Here is an 18,411-nt window from a genome sequence, read left to right as displayed (position 1 = left end):
CAAGTGAATATTATTGACTAAAGTATAAATTTCCCAAGAAGAGAGTTCTAATATCAAGCTAACGGATGAAAATTTCTAGAAGAAACTGAAAACTTTTTCTGAAAAATTGATTTACTACCATAGTAATAATCTTCATGTGATCTAAACAATTTTTGAGCCAGATTAATTTTCCTTCTCCGTGCGAAATTAATAACTTGAATCTCGCGAGTTAAAAATTGTATTGATATTTTTGAAACTGATGACAACAGATATCTGTAATAAACATTCTTTATTACAAATGTTTACGGTATTTTGAAGAGAGTATTTCACTCTCAACGAGATGGTAAATATACATTTTTTATGGTCGACTGGCTCTTCCTGCTCCTCGTCAACCTCGACGTGGATAAATTCATCGCGTGTTAGATAATCTTGCCACTAACTCAACACAACACGAGGAATTGAAGTGAGAGAGTGAGATGGAGGGAGAATGGGGGAAAGAATTTGGGCATGTGCGGTGTGTTTCTCTGTTTACGCGAGACTGTCGTCAGTGTCGCACTGTTGGAACATGAGGAATCGAGATATTCACATCAACGTCATTATTGTTTTGTCTTTTTCGTGATTCGCGCTCTCTCATGGGCACGCCAAGTCTTTCCCGAATTAAATTATCTTGGATTAATCTTTAAACATGAAGTGAACACATTGTAGGCAATTTTTTGAAAAATTAAATCTATTAAAGATATTCACTGAAAAAAGCGTCTTCAGAAATACATCTTCACTTGTATTCACAAATCTCCCTAAACACATTTTTTTAGTTATCGTGAAAAAAAAACAATTATTTAAGAATTAAAGAAATGGAAAAATTAATAAATGAATTAAATTTCAATTAAAGGCGATTGATAGAGCTCAATATCTCCTACATTTGAGGGAAAAAAGATTCAATTCCATCGATTCATCAGCGAACAATCGAAGAAAAAATTATTTATATATGTACGCACATACATACATACATAAAGCTTCGCTTTACGCACTCGAAATTCAATTTACGCACGCTCCTGAACTTTACGCACGCGAGCACAAAAACAACCACATTACCCCCAGTTTCGTTCCGAACAGTGAACTCGGCAGGTACCACAAAAAATAGGATATGTGAAAAAGTAGAATTTTACGCACTAGTAACACAATACATTGTTAGAAAAAAACAAAATTTCATGGATAGTTGACTACTAATTTTCAGGAGAGTGACATTGAAGGCGATTTAAGGGAAAAAAATAATGAAATTCCAGGTTTCGCTGAAAATTCAGTAAAATTCCAGAATTTTAAGCAGCATAAAGGCGAGAATTCCATAATTTATTTGAATTTCCAATCTAATATGAATATTCAGCGCCAAATTACATTGAATTTTAATGATTTTAGGTAAATTTTTCATTGGATCGCTTTCAGTGTCACTGTTCTGAAAATTCAAGAATATATTTACCCGAATTTTCTGGTGTTCTATTCATTTTGAGGGAAAAATGAAATTGAAATTCATAGCTCTCTTTGATTTTTCCCCGAAACTCGTTGAAATTTCACTGGTAATTAAATTCGTTAAAAAATTCCAAAAAGTCTACTGGAAATTTCAGACAAAATTTTTTAACAGTGTATACTATTTCCTAACAATATGTGAAAAGCGGGATTTTGCGCACGCGGAGCGTGCGTAAAATTTCCCTTTACGCACAAATAATGAAATACACTATTTTCAAACTGCCAGCAGTTAAAAACTTGCTAGACTTATATACAACACGACAATATATTTTATTGCCTGCTTGCAACTGGTGGTGTCAAGAATTACACCAAGGAATGACGCGCAAGGGACTATCGGTTTTCGATACTGTCGGTACAGCCCCCCAAGCACCGAGCACAAAAGCCAGCAAACGCGAAGAAACGAGCGAAGGCGATAACCGGCATAAGAAATTGACCGTCATATTTCCTGCCCGCCTCATCTCTTTATTGCCCAGTTGAAGAAAAACCTTCTCTTCCTCTCTCCTTTATACCCGAAAGCATGCATACAGATTCTCTTATGTGAAATCGTACATTGTGAATGGAGTTGAAAAGAAATTGATATCTGGAGCCTTTTGAATTATCATCGCGATGCTCACACGACTTCTGAATTCCGGCGGCACGGTTTGGGGAAGAAAGCAAGAGGTACTCGTTTTCACGGCGATTTATGATATCGCTGGAGACTCCAGAAAAGTTCTATATAAAGAGGGTTGAAAGATTCCGGGGCTGTTTGGCTCGCCACGATAATCGCGTCGTGATGCGAATTCCCAAGGTATTTTACGTTATTTTTTGTTCTTTGGGGATTTTATTTCAATATCGTGGATTATATCCAAAGAAGTTTTTAGGTGAACGGTGAAATTTTGAGAGCAATGAATAATATATTCAGTTCTTTTAAATTTAGAGAATTTAATATTTGAGAGGATTTGCTTTAATTTATGGGTTATCTCGTATTTTGGAAGAGTAATGGATTGGTAATGTGTAAAGGCAATCTGAAATCTTGTCTATGCGGAGAAAAAAGTTGGCGAACCATGACTAGACAAGTCAAGTAATCGTGGAGCGGAATCCATTTTAGGTCTTTTTCATCCTGTATATCCTATATCGGGGCAATAAGTGCGAGATAAGTAGCGAATTTTTCTCCGCTGGCTCGGGAACATTCACTAAGCGTTAGGGTAATTTGGGTCGAAACAATAACATTTTCCCTCCATCCCAGCAAAAACTTTCCTGTGAACGTGAATAATCGCTCAATATTGCGTAAACATTCACATATGTATGGGAATTTTTCTGTGATGAACAATGATTTCTAATTAAAATGCATTATAGATATCGAAAAAATACCCTATCATTGAGGAAAATTTTGCTATACAAGATGTGTTTGTTAACCAAACGAATCGTAAGATGTGCTATAAAAAAGTACTATTTATGAAATTGCCATTTGGAAATCTCCGCGATTTTATAGACAATTTTTACTCGACTTTTCTCTCCGTGTAACCAACTCCGAAGTTCATCTCAATTGATACCTTTCCAACTTTTTCGGAATTTAAGTGCATCCAAGTACTTTGAGTGTTTTTGCTTCCACACGGAGAAACAATACCAGAGAAATTACGGGCACGGTAGAATGGGTTCATTTGGACGAACTCGGAAAAATTTTACGAGCCAGCAACGGAAAATTTGCTGTGGAGTATAAGAATTTTTCGCGGTAAATCCGAAAAAAATTCCTGTAGCGCGCGGTAATTTTTCCGGGTCCATCCAAATGAACCCATTTTACCATGCAAGCACAGTAATTTTTCTGGTATTTTTTACTCCGTGCACATGGAAGCTTTATAAATGCGTTGTTCATTCAATCGATGGAATTTTCTTCAACACTTGGAATTAAATCTCAAACCTCCTATGGAAGCCCCATTTGAATCGAGGTTACCAGTCATTTGTTAATTGTTTTGTTATTCGAACATTGAAGGTCAAAATTTGATTCTCCATTTTGAATGATCGGAAAATATTTTGAAAATGTGGAAAAAACTGTAAACACTATTTTCCAGGGAAACTTGAGGAATAAATCGAAAAATTGCAAACATCGGAAATTGCCATTTTAAAAATAGTTCATTAACAAGCAATTTGTACTAATATTTTTGAGCGGAAAGTATTAATTCTAAAATTAAGAATAATAGAATATTCTTGAATTAGGACAAACAGAGAAGAAAATTAGAGAAAAAAAGCTACCGAACAACTCTATATCGGAGAAAAAGTGCGAGACAAATAGTGAATTTTTCTCCTTTCGCCCTGGAACATTGACTGAGCGTGAGGGTAATCTGTGCCGAAACTATAAAATTTACCCTGCATTCTATCAAAAATTATCCCAGTGACCGCGACTGATTGCTCAATACTGCGTATAATTTTTCTGCAACGGAGAATGATTTTTTACCGAACGCGTTCAGTAAAATTCCATATTCATTCGTGCCCATGACCTTCAGATGCATGTGGGAAATTTTACTCTAAAGAAGGATAAATTTTTCAATCCTAGATGTATTTTTTTACCGAACGAATCGTGAAATATCTTCTACAAGCAGATACGTTCTCACTGAATTGCATTTCGCTCCACAATTACCTTTCGTTCAGTAAATTCTCCCACGATTTTCTAGGTAATTTTTATCCGACTTTTCTCTGCGTGCATGAATAAACTCTTAATCGAGCCCTTCCTCAACTCCTTTACTTTTCCACAATGTCCATACCCAAGAGTCGATAAAAATTCAATCATAAAAATAACATTTTTATTCCCTTTTTTTTACGAGAAATCACGGAGATGGACTCTTTCACAGGCCCTCGTTTGGGAATTCCGAGTTAAATTGAACTTCCTTCTGCTCTCTTTCAATTACTCTTACCTCCGTTGAACGTAACTCAAGAGATTTAAACTTAATCCCGGCGGAGGGGGCGGGGGTAATAATTAAAACCGAATAAAGTCGGCGGAGTGAACTCCACCAAATAGCGAGTAGAACAAAAGAAGATTTGCTCACGGTATTTTCCGAGACGTGATCCTGACCAGTCGTCGATCTATTGCCCTGGAGTAGTGCCTCGAGGCTCTCGATGTACTCAATGGCGTTTCTCAATATCTCTACCTTGGGCAATCTCTGGTTAGGATTGTTACTCGTCCGCCTCTTCAGTACTTCAAATGCCTCGTTCACCTGAAATCACATTATATTTATCGGTTTAGGGATGTTTGAGTTGTTTGTTGAAATACCCCGAATTTATTTAAATTGTCCTTTGTCAAAGTATTTGAAATAATAATATTGTATTCATCATTCCTGAATATAATATTATTACCTCAAATACAGACAGGAATAACAGATCATGTTTTTAGTCAATATGGATAATAAACGGATGAATATGAACTGTAATTGAATAACGAATGCACCCGCGGAAATGAAGCATTGGAAGCAAATAAAACTCTTTGTTTGGAACACGTTAATAAATTCGTTCTATTAGATATTTAAACGACGATCTCATTCCTATACAATAATAGTTATTTTCATCACAAGGTCCACAAAGTATTTTCTGACGAATGTGATTATAGGCCTCGCCTTCGGCTCGGCCTACAAAGCCACATTCGTCAGAAAATACATTTGGACCGTGTGATGAATGGAATTTTTCGTCAGAAGGCCCGTAAACCGCGATCAAACCGAGCGAAGCGAAGCGAAGCGATCAAACCGAGCGAAGCGAGGTTAGAATCGCGGTTTACCGGGTCTTCTCACGAAAAAAGAAGTTTTTAGCTTCCAGGACAAATTTTTGAATTTCACAACTCTGCGGTACTGAAATTAAACGAATAAGCAATCCTGAAAATGAGGGATTTTTTAATTTATTTCGAGAAAATTTCCTTGGAAATGAGAGAAAAAAATCTCATTTTCAGCTAGTTCTACTAGAATCTAGTATCATTAGACTTAAATTAAGGATATCCAAATGCTTTCCGATTTTTGTAGTGGAAAATCAAAGCTTTCATTTAAGCTCCATTTAACCCCATGTGACAGGACATTTTACATTGATTTTATTATTTAAACTTTGCAGGTCTGAATACGAATCTGGACATTGACCCGTTAGAAAACATTTTAAAAATCTGAAAAAAAAATTGAAAATTGACTTTCGGAGGAAGATTGATGAAATAGTTCATAAATTGCAATTTTTCAAAATTACGAGCATTTTCTATAAATAAATTTTAAACTGTCAATTTCCCATCATAAAAATCATTTGTTTAAAATCGCAACGGATTTACTCATATTCATAATTTTTAGCTGAAATCGATTTCATGCGTAAAAAATAAGGTTTCCGAAAGTTTGAACAACTTCAATTATTTATTTGTAAACAACGAATGTTTAAAGAATAATAATTCTGTACAAAATGTCATTTGAGTGACGCTGAATATTCAGGATTGTTTTCAAATTTTTCTCACCCAATTTAATTGACGAATTTGATGATAGAAAATGATTAAATCTATAGTGTGTTCTGTACCAAACTGTAAGAGATACTTGGATATCTTTAATGTAAATTCTCTCCAATTTGACAGAAATGTTGGCTTTAGAATTCAGACCCTTTAGGGTTTTTAAATAAGAGCTGGGATTTTTTTACTCAGGAACACCCGGGTTCTTAAAATCAAAACATTCTCGTTCTTGAGTTGACGATTCGACTGTTCTAAAATTAATTTGCTCATATTTATAAATCCTCTGTTATTCAAGTATGTGGCCTGACAATTTGATTCAAACAATGTTGAACTAATGTTCAATGATGTTCAATGAATTTTATGCCTTTCGAGTGTGCTCAGTTGTTGTTTCTCATTTCCTTTATTTATATCTAACAAACTATTTATTTGATGTAAATAAAAACGCTAATAAAAATAATGTTTCAGTTTGCATGAAAGCTTTATTACGAGCGTTTACAAAAGACGATTTATGTGAATCAAATAAAGTTTAGCAATTTAAGTAGCCAAGTTTTTCAAGTATCAAAATTACGAAATGTTGTTCACTGAGGAATAAAACTGTTATAAGATTCAAATAGATCAAAAAAAGTTATTGGAAATATCTCCCCACATCTATTTCCATTTCCGACAATGACGAAATTCGTTGTACTTCTAACAAGAAATAACTTCCCATCAAATACGTCTCGCTCCCAAGAATTCCTGTGAAGCTACCGTATTTAATGTGATTTACGCTGATATCCCGGCACACGTCAGTCTTCAGCAATATGAAAGGAGTTACTCCAACATTTGAAAGATTTCACTAATCCCAGGCTTGTTACTAGCCTCGAATCTACCTCCCCCCCCTTCATGCCCCTCGGGAGCTATTTAACCCGCGGTTAATCCCCGCCATAAACTCATCGCAAGTTTACTAACTCTGCGGGCCAGTACGTCAAGCCTTAGCCGTGGTTACACCTTCAACTCCTCAGGTCATAAACCCGCCTCAGCTCACCGTAAACTTAACGAGGATATTTAGGTTTTTTGAAGGAATATGGTGAAATTGTTGGGATGATAGAAAAGTTGATTGTCCACGGATATTCATAAATTTTAATTAATTTCCCCAATGAAATTTAATGGGGTACACTGAAAAAAAATTACTTTTGCCAAGAAATCATCAATTTTTTTAGGAGAATAAGAGAATTTATGTCAGGTCGTGCAATCAGTCGAGTTTGAAGCAGGCTGCGCGAAGCGCATTATTGTCATTCGATTCACATAAGAAAAGTTTCATTTTTTATGTATGTGTCCCTAATTTTTAAGGAGTCTTGGAGGTATTATGAACTCTTTATAATATTCTCCCAATTTGTCATATTTTTCAATTTTCTTATTTCATAGATTTTAGATGATCTTCCATAAAATCACTTGAATAAAAATTGAGATTATCAAATTGTTTACAACAATCAAATGATAAATGTTATTAGAAAATAGAAATCAGTAGCGAAGTGGTCAAATGATTTAAAGTAGCTCTACCCTTACAGTAAATTCAAAGATTATTGAAAACTGCAAAAAAATTGCAGAAAACTCGATTAAATTCGGAATTCTAATTTTTTTCTCAATTTAATTATCGTTTTGGTTTTTCAAACAAGAAATGTTTAAAAATCAGGATTTAGCCCAGTAGATTGTCTTATGTGAAAATCAGAATTTTCATTGTAATCAAAGATTAAAATCTGAATTTTTTTTCATTAGATGTGAAAAAATCAAGAATTTTGTTGATACCTCATAAAAAATAATCCACCGTTTTCCAAACAAGTTTTATTATTTATTTATAAGAGGGAAATATTTGAAAAAATATCAATACTTTGCGAAATTTAATTTAGATAATACTGACTGAGTATAAATTTTTTCAATTTTTTTCCATGCAATTTAGTTGAAAAATTTAGAAACTGAAAATATCCAAAAGTACAGCGTAGCGTGGCCGAAGGGTAGAGCTACTTTAAGTCAATTTAGTCTTTAGTTGTGTTTTCCAAAAATATTTCCAAATTTCAGGGAGATTTCCATAATAACCTTTTTTGAAGAGCGAATTCAGTGCTACTAAAAAGGTTATGAGAAAAATTTTGCTATCTTCCTTAGATTTCAAGATATTCATTGAAAACTGGCCAATAGCCGAAATCGACTTAAACCGTTTGACCACTTCGGTACTTAAGTTATGTCATGACTCCCATTTACGATTTTTCATACATCAAAAAAGGTTCGAAAAAGGTCAAAACTGCCCGTAAAAAAATTCAGGTACATGAAAAAAGTGGTGTGACCCTCATCGCGCTGAATAAAGTGTGGGATATTTTTCGAATGGAATTGCCAAGGGACTGACCTTCCTCAACCTTCTCCTCTCACGCAGCGTCGCCGCTTTTCTCCTGTCAACCGTCACTGTCTTCTTTTTACATGCTTTGCAGGCCCACAGCAGGCACCTTCGTGGCCCATGGGGTGAACTTGCGTCCAGTACGTGGGGGTGTGGCACGTGTTCTACACTCTCACTTTCATTAGTCGTCTCATCACCGTCTGCTGAAGCCGACTCTGGATCTCCCGACGCATCTGCGGACAGGATTGACGATGCGTCGTCAGAGTCTGGGAGATAGTGTGATTGTGATCTGTAAACAAATCAATTGTATTCTTAAAAAGTCTTTGATGGAAATAAAATCATTTCCTTTCATTAAATTTTCGTAAATGTTTATTTCATCATTTTTGGTGAGATCGAAAGAATTTTAACTCTAGTTTGGTCCCCAGATGCGAACCGGCGACTTTGTCACCTCCGCGCGGATTAATCGCCGTGTTATTTCGGCTCCATCGTTGCCTAATTCACTCTACGCTGCCCGAGCGCGTTTAGTGGGTTTTTGACAACGTCGCTTAACGGATAATTTCATGTAACACCGATTACATAATCGACTCAGAAAACTTAAGTGGAGGTCGTAATTTTTCGATTCAATTAGATTCAATTTCCTGCAACCACATTTCGCTCCGGAATTCCGGAAAAGATATTTTTATTGAGTATTTCTCTCCACGTGGGAAAAAATAATTCCTGTTTTGGAAATAAGTTATGTTCTTGAGAAATTTTGGACACTAGGATATTCGAAAAATTACAGTAATTTTTTAAACACTTCAATTGACAGAGGGATTTTTGAAAAAAAATTTCACTAGGCCAGTGAAAGAAAATTAAAGAAGAACGACGCGTTGCTACGTTTTCCTCATATAGGGGACCAGTCTAGGGTTAATTGGGAGCAAATCTGGAAAAAAAATTTGAAGATTTTAGAACCCTACACTTTTTAGACATTTCTATTTGAAAATTAAATAAAAGCTGCATTTGAATTTTCAATGTTATGAATGTTAACTTAATTTTGGTTTTAATGATTGATTAAATTTCGTTTGAGTTTTTTATGTTAAGAAATCATTGATATTTAAATGACAGCTTAAATTTCACCTCGATTTAAATATCAAAACAATTGATTTTTATAGTAAAAAATTGATTGTTTATAAATTATTCATAGGAAATGCTCGTAATTTTTAACAATTGAAATTTTTTAATTATTCCATCAATCTTCATCTAAAAGTAAACTAATTTTTTTCAGATTTTTAAACTGTTTTCTAACAGTTCAATATCGAGATTCAAATTCAGACCTGAAAAGTTCAAATAACAAAATCATTGTAAAATGTTCGCAAGCTTAGCATCAAATGGGGCTCAAAAGAAAGCTCTGATGTTCGACTACAAAAGTAAAAGAGCATTTCACTAGAGAAAAAATCACCAAAGTACTTGGATATCCTTAAGTTTTGAAAGCTAAAACACTGGAGTGCGCCGCACGAGAGCTTTTCTGCAAAACTTGATGCACTCATTTCTTCGCAGGAAAGCCAGAGACAAAAACCCGGTGAATTTTGAAGTCAAAAGAAGAGAAGACAGAACAACAGAAATTTATCTGTCAAAGGAAGGGAATGCAATCGCTAAATCACTGTGGAATTATCAAAATAACACTGAAGTGATCAAAATCAGGATTGAGGTAGTCATCAGTGAAACGTGATATTTCTTTATTTTATTCCTCCTGAATCAAATTCAATGTCATTCTCCTGAAAATTACTACTAAACTGTTTATGAAATTAAAATCTTTTTTCCAGGAGTGATTTGATACCACATTCACTTGCCGAAATTAGTGATCATATTCTTTTTCCTCAAATACCAAGATGATTGAGACCCTTCATCCCCCCTCGTGAACCCTCCACCCATCTATTTGCATAAAGTGAAAACAGTTTAAAGGTCAACAAATCAATCGTCACTCCCTGACACATAAGCAATCAACTCTTTCCGTTCATTACACCCGTGTCATTCGATTTCCGCGGAGTTAAACTTCTTTAGCGCGTCAATAAATGTGTCAGCTCAATCCATAGGCACTCGACTGGGCCAACACTCCTCTCGGCATTGTACATAAACCCCCCGTGTCCAGAAATTCTATCACCCTCTGTTCCTCGAATTGAAAAGAACGAAAAAAGCCAATATTTCACGGTCTTTCTCGCTTTAACGTCGAACAGAGCATCTCGAGCGCATCATTCATGGGGTTGGATTTTATATACTCTCGGGTACTTGGAGCAATTTGACAAGATAGTGTGTGAGGGTAGAAGTGGAAGAGAATAAAGGGAAGCGGAGAAGGGCTTTATCATGGAGGTGGAACATTTCCATTTTTATTACACTCGTTGGGGGATTCTAATGCTGAATTCAATTCATAAAATAGGTTTTCATTTTAGTATTCTACAATTATTAAATTTTTCATTCTTTCAGTGATTTTTTTTAATTAACTATTTTTTTACATTAATTTTCAATGAAATATTTGTTATTGGCAAGTCAATTCATTTAGTGAATATTCGATGAAATTGTTGGATGAGAATGAAAGCCATAAAAAAATCAATTGCATCTAATAAGTTTGAAATTCCAGACTTCATTGTTCAGATTTTTCAGTTAAAGCTTCCGGTACATTTTGGAACTTTTACGAGAAGAAAATTCCTCTGGGATTTCAAGGAATTTCGTCATTGAAAAATCATAAATTGATGAAAAAATCAATGGAAACTAATTTTCAGTTTAATTATTCTATAAAAATCGTCAGATATTTCTTGAAAATTCGACGTATTTTGCTACTGAATATTTGGATTGCGATTCGAAATTCAAAGAACTTGGAGAATTCTTGTCTTTTTGCTGCTAAAATTTAGGATTTCCATTAAGTTTTCAGTGAGATTTTTTTTTATTCAAGCATTTCTGAACAATTATAGTTCAATTTACATACATGTTTTTTTTTATAAAAATGAGTCCACATGAACTATCTACAGATATTGTGGTAACTTTGAACTATCAACAATACACTTCAGATTTTTATGGAACATTTAAGAAGAAACTCGTTAATTATAACAAGAGAATTTTTATTTAGTCTAATTAGGAATTCTCGTGCATGATATGGTGTAAAAAATTTTCGGTTCATAAGTTTTTTGAATGATCACTTAATATAAAAAGTATGATTTGATTAAATGTTCAATGAAAATGAAAAATTTCATGACGACCTGCTCTCAACTTGAACTCTAAAAAATTTCTAACAGTGTATTATCACAAAAAACGACCATTGTCATTCACAGTCATTACTTTGTATCAATATAAAAAATCCCCATGATTTCTACCGAAAATCATTCATTTTTATTACCACCTTAATTATTACCCTTTCAAATAACTGCCTTTAAAATTTTTTTCATTCACAAAAAAAATTGGTAATCATCCAAATTGCCTCTTCCTTTGATAAAGTTATGAATACCTTAGCTGATCATGCCGATAATGACCAGAAGCAATGCTCTCCGGTGATGCAGCACTTCCATCTGCACTAGTCGTTCTCTGCTGCTCCTCCCTATCCCGTTCACCTCCATAACTCGGAAAATATTCAGCCTCCGGTGAACTGTAAAAGTGCCGATGGTGATGGTGATGTGAATGGTAAGTATCGCACGAGGGCCTCGTTTCATAGGGATAGCTTCCCACGTCTGTCATAAGGGTCATCATTTCACAGGGTGTTTACGTCTTGAAATATCACCAGCACTTATTTTTTATCTAGTACTTCACAACACTCATAGTATCGATCATTCAATCAATCAATCACAATTCATGAAATTTTATTTTATCGCAGCACTTCACACACTCCACTGTTTCTGCTATCAATCGAATAACTAATCAATCGATTATTCAATCACTAAACTTATGTTTATTCACTGAATAATTTTCTTTTCAACTGTCCAAAAAATGGAAGAGTAAAAAATTGCGATTTGTTTTTTTCGTTTCCCTTGAAAATAATGAAAAATGTTCTTGAGAATGTGAATATGACGCCTCTGACAGTGTAGACCGGGTCCGACAATCACGAAGTCAGAGATCAGAGTGAAAAGTTTTGAGCCAATGTTTCATGCCACATGGTTGGCCCTCACTTCCACACACACGTTGTTTTTTTTTCCTCCCTTTTTTCCCTCTCCCTCCATCATCCACCAGTGTCTTAGCTCTGGATATTTACGTTTTACATGTGTCACAGGCCAGCCCCGACTATTTTTGAGGCGCACTAGTGGGGGGGAGTTGGGCCAATTGGACACTAGGATAATCAACTTGGAGTCAAAAGATTATACACGCCCACTCTCTTGGCTTGTCATAGATGCATTAGGTTTGGCAGTTATAGCGTCGTGGGATGGTGCTGTATCATTAATTAGACCTACCCCACGGTAATATCACCACTCCCACTTATTCACCCTCCCCTCCCCCCTTCCCCCCCCCCCCCCCCCCCNTCGTTTCCCTTGAAAATAATGAAAAATGTTCTTGAGAATGTGAATATGACGCCTCTGACAGTGTAGACCGGGTCCGACAATCACGAAGTCAGAGATCAGAGTGAAAAGTTTTGAGCCAATGTTTCATGCCACATGGTTGGCCCTCACTTCCACACACACGTTGTTTTTTTTTCCTCCCTTTTTTCCCTCTCCCTCCATCATCCACCAGTGTCTTAGCTCTGGATATTTACGTTTTACATGTGTCACAGGCCAGCCCCGACTATTTTTGAGGCGCACTAGTGGGGGGGAGTTGGGCCAATTGGACACTAGGATAATCAACTTGGAGTCAAAAGATTATACACGCCCACTCTCTTGGCTTGTCATAGATGCATTAGGTTTGGCAGTTATAGCGTCGTGGGATGGTGCTGTATCATTAATTAGACCTACCCCACGGTAATATCACCACTCCCACTTATTCACTCTCCCCTCCCCCCTGCCCCGTCTCCCCCATCCCCCTGTGAGCCACGATGAGTGATTTTTTCGGATTTATCTGGCTGTCAGTGCTTGGGTTAACGGTTTAATTTCAATTCATCATCTCAGAGTGTAGGTGAAGACGGAGACAACAATTTGAATAGAATTTTAATATTCAGGGAAATAGCGAGAAATGGAGAAACCACTGGCAATGACTGGCGTCACAATTAGGACTTCTTTTGTATTCATTGCATTTTAAAATGGAGATTTAGTAAAAAATTCAACATGTAAAAATCATCATTCTTGAAGAATGTGTATTGATAAAAATTCTTGGCTGACATTTTCGGAACAGTTCTTGGAAATTTTTATCACATTATGATTCCACTGAAATGTTACGGAATTTTGTAATTGAAAATTCAGGATTATTTGGTACTGAATATTAATTCTTTTATTACAAATGACAATAAGTTGGGGAATTCTGGGGTTTCTACACCAGAAAAATTTGAAATTTTATTAAAATCTTAAATTTTTTGATTTATTGAGAAACTGAAACTCCTGCCAACGGACTATGACGTCACAATTATTACTTATTTCGTATTCATTACATTTTAAAATGAAGATGTAGTAAAAAAATTTACGCAAAACGCTTGTTCTTGAAGAATGTATACTCTTAAAAATTCATAGCTGAAATTTCCGGAACACTTCTTGGAGATTTTTATCACATGATTCCGCTGAGATTTCAAGGAATATTGTAATTCAAAATTCAAAACTTTGGGGAGAAATCAATGGAAACGGTAAATTTTACTCCAATTATTATATAAAAATCAATGAAGAGATAAAAATTCAGACAGATACATTTTTCAATTGCCGATTAATTGTAAATTCTGGGTTATTTGATACTGAATATTCATGTTTTCATTGAAAATGCAACTAAGTTATGAGATTCTCGTGTTTCTGCTAAAAAATTGAAATTTCATTGAAATTTCAGTCAAATCTAAGATTTTATGATTTGTTGAGGCATTGAGAAACTGCTCAACGGCCTACGATGTTACAATTATGACTTCTGTCGTATTCATTACATTTTAGAATGGAGATATAGTAAACAAATTGGCACTGATTGTTACACTGTTAAAAAATTTTGGCCGAAATTTTTGCGAAACGCTTTTTGACAAAGTTTACACACTATTATTCCACTAAAATTGCAAGGAATTTCACTGAAAATTCACAATTCTATGAAGAAATCAATGGGAACTGTGAATTTCAGGTCAATTATTCCATAAAAATCAATAGAAACTGAAGAATTCAGGTAAATGCATTCGTCAATTTCCAATTATTCAAAAATTCAGCATAATTTGGTACTGAATATTCATATTTTCATTCAAACTGCAACTGAATTGAGAAATTATCGTATTTCTACTGCTCAAAAAAATGGATTTTCATTGAAACTTGATTGAAATCTGAAATTAAAAATTTTTTACCCGAAATCGAATCCAATTTCACTCTCCCGAAAGTTACTAATCGCCTGTCCATAAAATTCCGATTTTCCCTACTTTCTAAACTACAGAAAACAGAGAATATCTCCTTTACACAAAAGATAGAACAATGCCCTTCCCATCCACCATAAAAAATCATGAGAAATGACTTCATCATAAATTCAAATCAGGCAGCAAAAAAGTAGAAGAAGTCTGCAAAAAGAAAAAACTGTTCGCATAAAAGAATGGAACGACCCGGGTTATCCCTATTATAATGCATATAAAAAAAATTCGTAAAAAGTGAAAAAAGGAAACGCACTATATTCCCATCGAAAAAAAAAAATGTCACACGACCACCAGAAACATAACAGCCAGAGTATAATGGTATGAGACAATGGCGTGTGGTACAAAAGTGTCAAAACGTGTACCTTGAAATGTGTCATACGAGGATACATCAAAAGTCCTTCATTTCATTTTCTCGTTTGTCGGTATATCACGAGTAGAATTTTGCATATCAAACGAAAATTCCACCAACGAGTCGACGAGCGCCAACCAAGTCATATAGCACACACCTCCGGAGCACCAGGTCACCCGCAGGCGCACGTGAGGGTCGTTAAAATGCATTTTACCTTGTCTCTTAATTTTTGAGTTTTTATTTTTTGTTTCCTCTTTTCCCATCCCCCGTACCCATCCCCCCTTCGATATAATCCAGAAACTAGTGTCACATACGTAGGTACGAGTAGTCGTTGGATTCGGGGAATTAGAATGGTCTATTGAGCGTCGAATAAAAGCTAAAATTATCCTGGCAATAATCCAGACGGGCGAGAGACAGAAAACTGTGTAGTGGCACCAAGCACGTTGTACCACTGGTTATCGTCACACGCCAATCAGTTAGACATTATATTTTTCGCATTTTTTTTATGTCTCATGATTTTTTTAGGGGTTTTCACATCCACTTCAGACATTTGAACTTTGAGGTATATCCCAAGACAGTATCACCCAAAAGTTAGTCCCTATAGATTTCCGGGAAAAAATCTAAATGACTTGATTTATTGCATCCTCGTAAGTCATTGAGTTATTCTATCCTCATATGTTGCTGATGAAGGCAACAATAACAGTTTGAATCAATCACGGAAATTCATGAAGTTTCAGTGGGAGTGAGATGGAAATTTTACAACTTGATTGAATTTTCAATGCAACATGAATATTTAGAAATAAAATGATATTTATTTTCAATTTTTCCTTGAATTTTTCTGACTTTTCTGAACTTTTAGAGAATAATTCAGTAGCGAAGCGGTAAACCGCGTTATAATTCAATTTTGACTGTTGGCCAGTTTTTGCCATATATCTCGGAATCTAAGAGAGATAGACAAATTTTTGTCATGACCTTTTTGTACGGCCAATTGAGGGTTATAAAAAAGATTATGTGAATAATTTTGCCGTCTCTCTTAGATTCCGAGATATTCATCAAAAACTTACTAAAAGTCAAAATCGACTTAACCCGGTTTATCGCTTCGGTACTGAATTGAACTGAAAAATCAAGTATTTTATTGATTTCCAGCTCATTGGAATAGAAAATCAATGGAATATTTTATTTTTCAATGACAAGATTTCCTGAAAATTCAGTGAAACTTGAGTACAATAAAAATTACCGGACTTTAGCACAGAAAAATCAGACGAAAATTTTTAACAGTGTAATCTGACTTTCGTCTACGTCAAAACGGTCAATTATTCATGATATTGGACACTGACTAGAATGATCCTGATCATCAATGATTGTTATCATTGAAATTTGGTGATATATTCCTAAAAATCAATGACATTTTCCTGCACTGATGGAACGGTTTAGTCGAACCAAACGAGACTTTTTAACTATTACCACGATTCGTTAACTATTAACGAATCGCGGTAACAGTTAAGAAGACTCGTTTGGTGCAACTGAATCGTTCCACCTTTTCTATCAGTGTGACAATCAAAAATTTTTTTCTGTATAACGATTCTCTTCCATTTCTACTCATATTGCGTTAATATCGTTAATATTGTGCGCACAATGGCCCAGAAGAGGAGATATATTGGAATAGGAGTGATGATACGATAGCAATCCTGTAACTTGGAAACAAAGTACTCCTTGATTAATTTCACTTTATGAGAGATCTTCTCATCGTGAAAAGGCACCATCTGGCATGAACGATCCCTTCGAAACTTTCGTATGTTCAAACGAAACAATTCCCATCCCGTAATTTTCAGCTCACGTTATTTTCGGTTCAAACAAGGCTTCTTTGAGAACACGTTTTTTTCTCTCAGTGTGAGGTGAACATCATTTCAGTGGCGAAGTGGTAAAACGGTACAAGTCAATTTTGACTATTGACCAGTTTTCAATGAATATCTCGGAATCTAAGGAAGATAGCAAAATTTTTGTTACAACCTTTTTTCTAGAGTCGATTGAGAGCTACAAGAAATGTAATTACGAAAATTTTGCTATCTCCCTTAGATTCGGAAATATTCAGGAGTAATACCCCAAGAGCTTCAAAATCATCGAGTATTTCCCGATAGCTTCGTTGCAAACAAATGAGGGTGTCAAGTTTTGCAGGTTAAAAAATCCCGAGCGCTTGCGCGAGTGCAGTGGACAATATCAGGAGGTGAATTGGGGAAGATTTGAACAAATTATGTTAATAAAATAACCTGATTTCGATAGACTGTCAAATATAAGATTGTAACTGAAATGAGCCGAAAAAATAAAGAGCTACTCCGAAATATTCAGGTTAAAAAAATGAAGAAACACTGCGAAATATTCAAAAGGTAGGAGGAAATATCCGAAATAAAACTCTCGGGTACCCTCAAATACTGCGCTCTGATTGATCGAAATCCGATTGGAAAAAATTATCCTCAAAAACTCACTGGGAGATAAGTCGACTGAAACCCTTTTACCACTTCGCTACTGAATTGTATTCGAGTTCTCCAACTGTGGAGATCTTCGCTCAATGCCATGATCCACCTGTATATTCTCAGCACATCTTGTCATTAGCTAAACAGATTGCCCCCGAGCAACTCATGACAAAATGTTTGTTCACGGTACCTTCAATCAATAACGTGTCAAGGGCTTGACGAAGGACTATTTCAGTATGCAATGCAGGATATACAACTTGCTGGAGGGCTTGTCACTCCCAGCACGAGCGAGATCAAGCCACCAACGAAGGGATTCCCATTACATACCAATATATAGGTCAAACCGTGAGGTAGAACGCAGCATATATTGGCAATAACTTTAACAAGAATTTTTTATGGCATGAAATTCTTTTGACTCACAGCGAGAATAAATTCCCAAATGGCTTGTATTAATGCCTCTCCTTTATCATCCAGGGCACTCCTCCCTCTCTCTCTTTCCATTCATGTCGTATTTTTTATCCACTTTCCATCGTTCTTCAACAAAGTTTTCAACGCTCACTTTAATGCCTGGGAAATTGTATCTTCCCTTTTATCCTAGATTTCCTTTTTTCGTTAACATTTGTGAGAGTGGTAAAATGCTGAAGGTAGTAGACCATTGAAATGTCTTTTATTGTTGCAGTCCTTTAAGACGCCCATAGAAGAAACTGCTGGGCTCTGACAATTCTCGATTCAATTTCCAGTGTACTGAAATTTCCGGTTGGCTCATTGAAATAATCTCGACTGAGGGCATTCAACATTGCGAAACTGTCGAGGGTAGTCGATAAG

The 18,411-nt window shown here is 35.5% G+C and overlaps 1 protein-coding gene across 1 annotated transcript in view; it reads right to left on the bottom strand.

Moving 5' to 3' along the window:
* Positions 1 to 12,369, bottom strand: part of LOC107040470 (myogenic-determination protein) — a 56,052-nt gene extending 43,683 nt beyond the window's left edge. The window contains exons 1-3 of the mRNA XM_015260566.1: positions 11,776 to 12,369; positions 8,313 to 8,589; positions 4,521 to 4,688 (exon numbers count right to left, since the gene is read on the bottom strand). Coding sequence (XP_015116052.1) covers positions 4,521 to 4,688; positions 8,313 to 8,589; positions 11,776 to 12,014 — 684 coding nt within the window. The 5' untranslated portion in view covers positions 12,015 to 12,369. The remainder of the gene's footprint in view (positions 1 to 4,520; positions 4,689 to 8,312; positions 8,590 to 11,775) is intronic.
* Positions 12,370 to 18,411: the final 6,042 nt, after the last annotated feature.

The sequence above is a fragment of the Diachasma alloeum genome, unplaced genomic scaffold, assembly GCF_001412515.2.
Source record: "Diachasma alloeum isolate Michigan unplaced genomic scaffold, Dall2.0 Dall_scaffold_00336, whole genome shotgun sequence".
Taxonomy (NCBI): Eukaryota; Metazoa; Arthropoda; class Insecta; order Hymenoptera; family Braconidae; genus Diachasma; species Diachasma alloeum.
The sequence above is the reverse complement of the archived record's forward strand: the minus strand, read 5'-3'. Positions and strand labels throughout refer to the sequence as shown.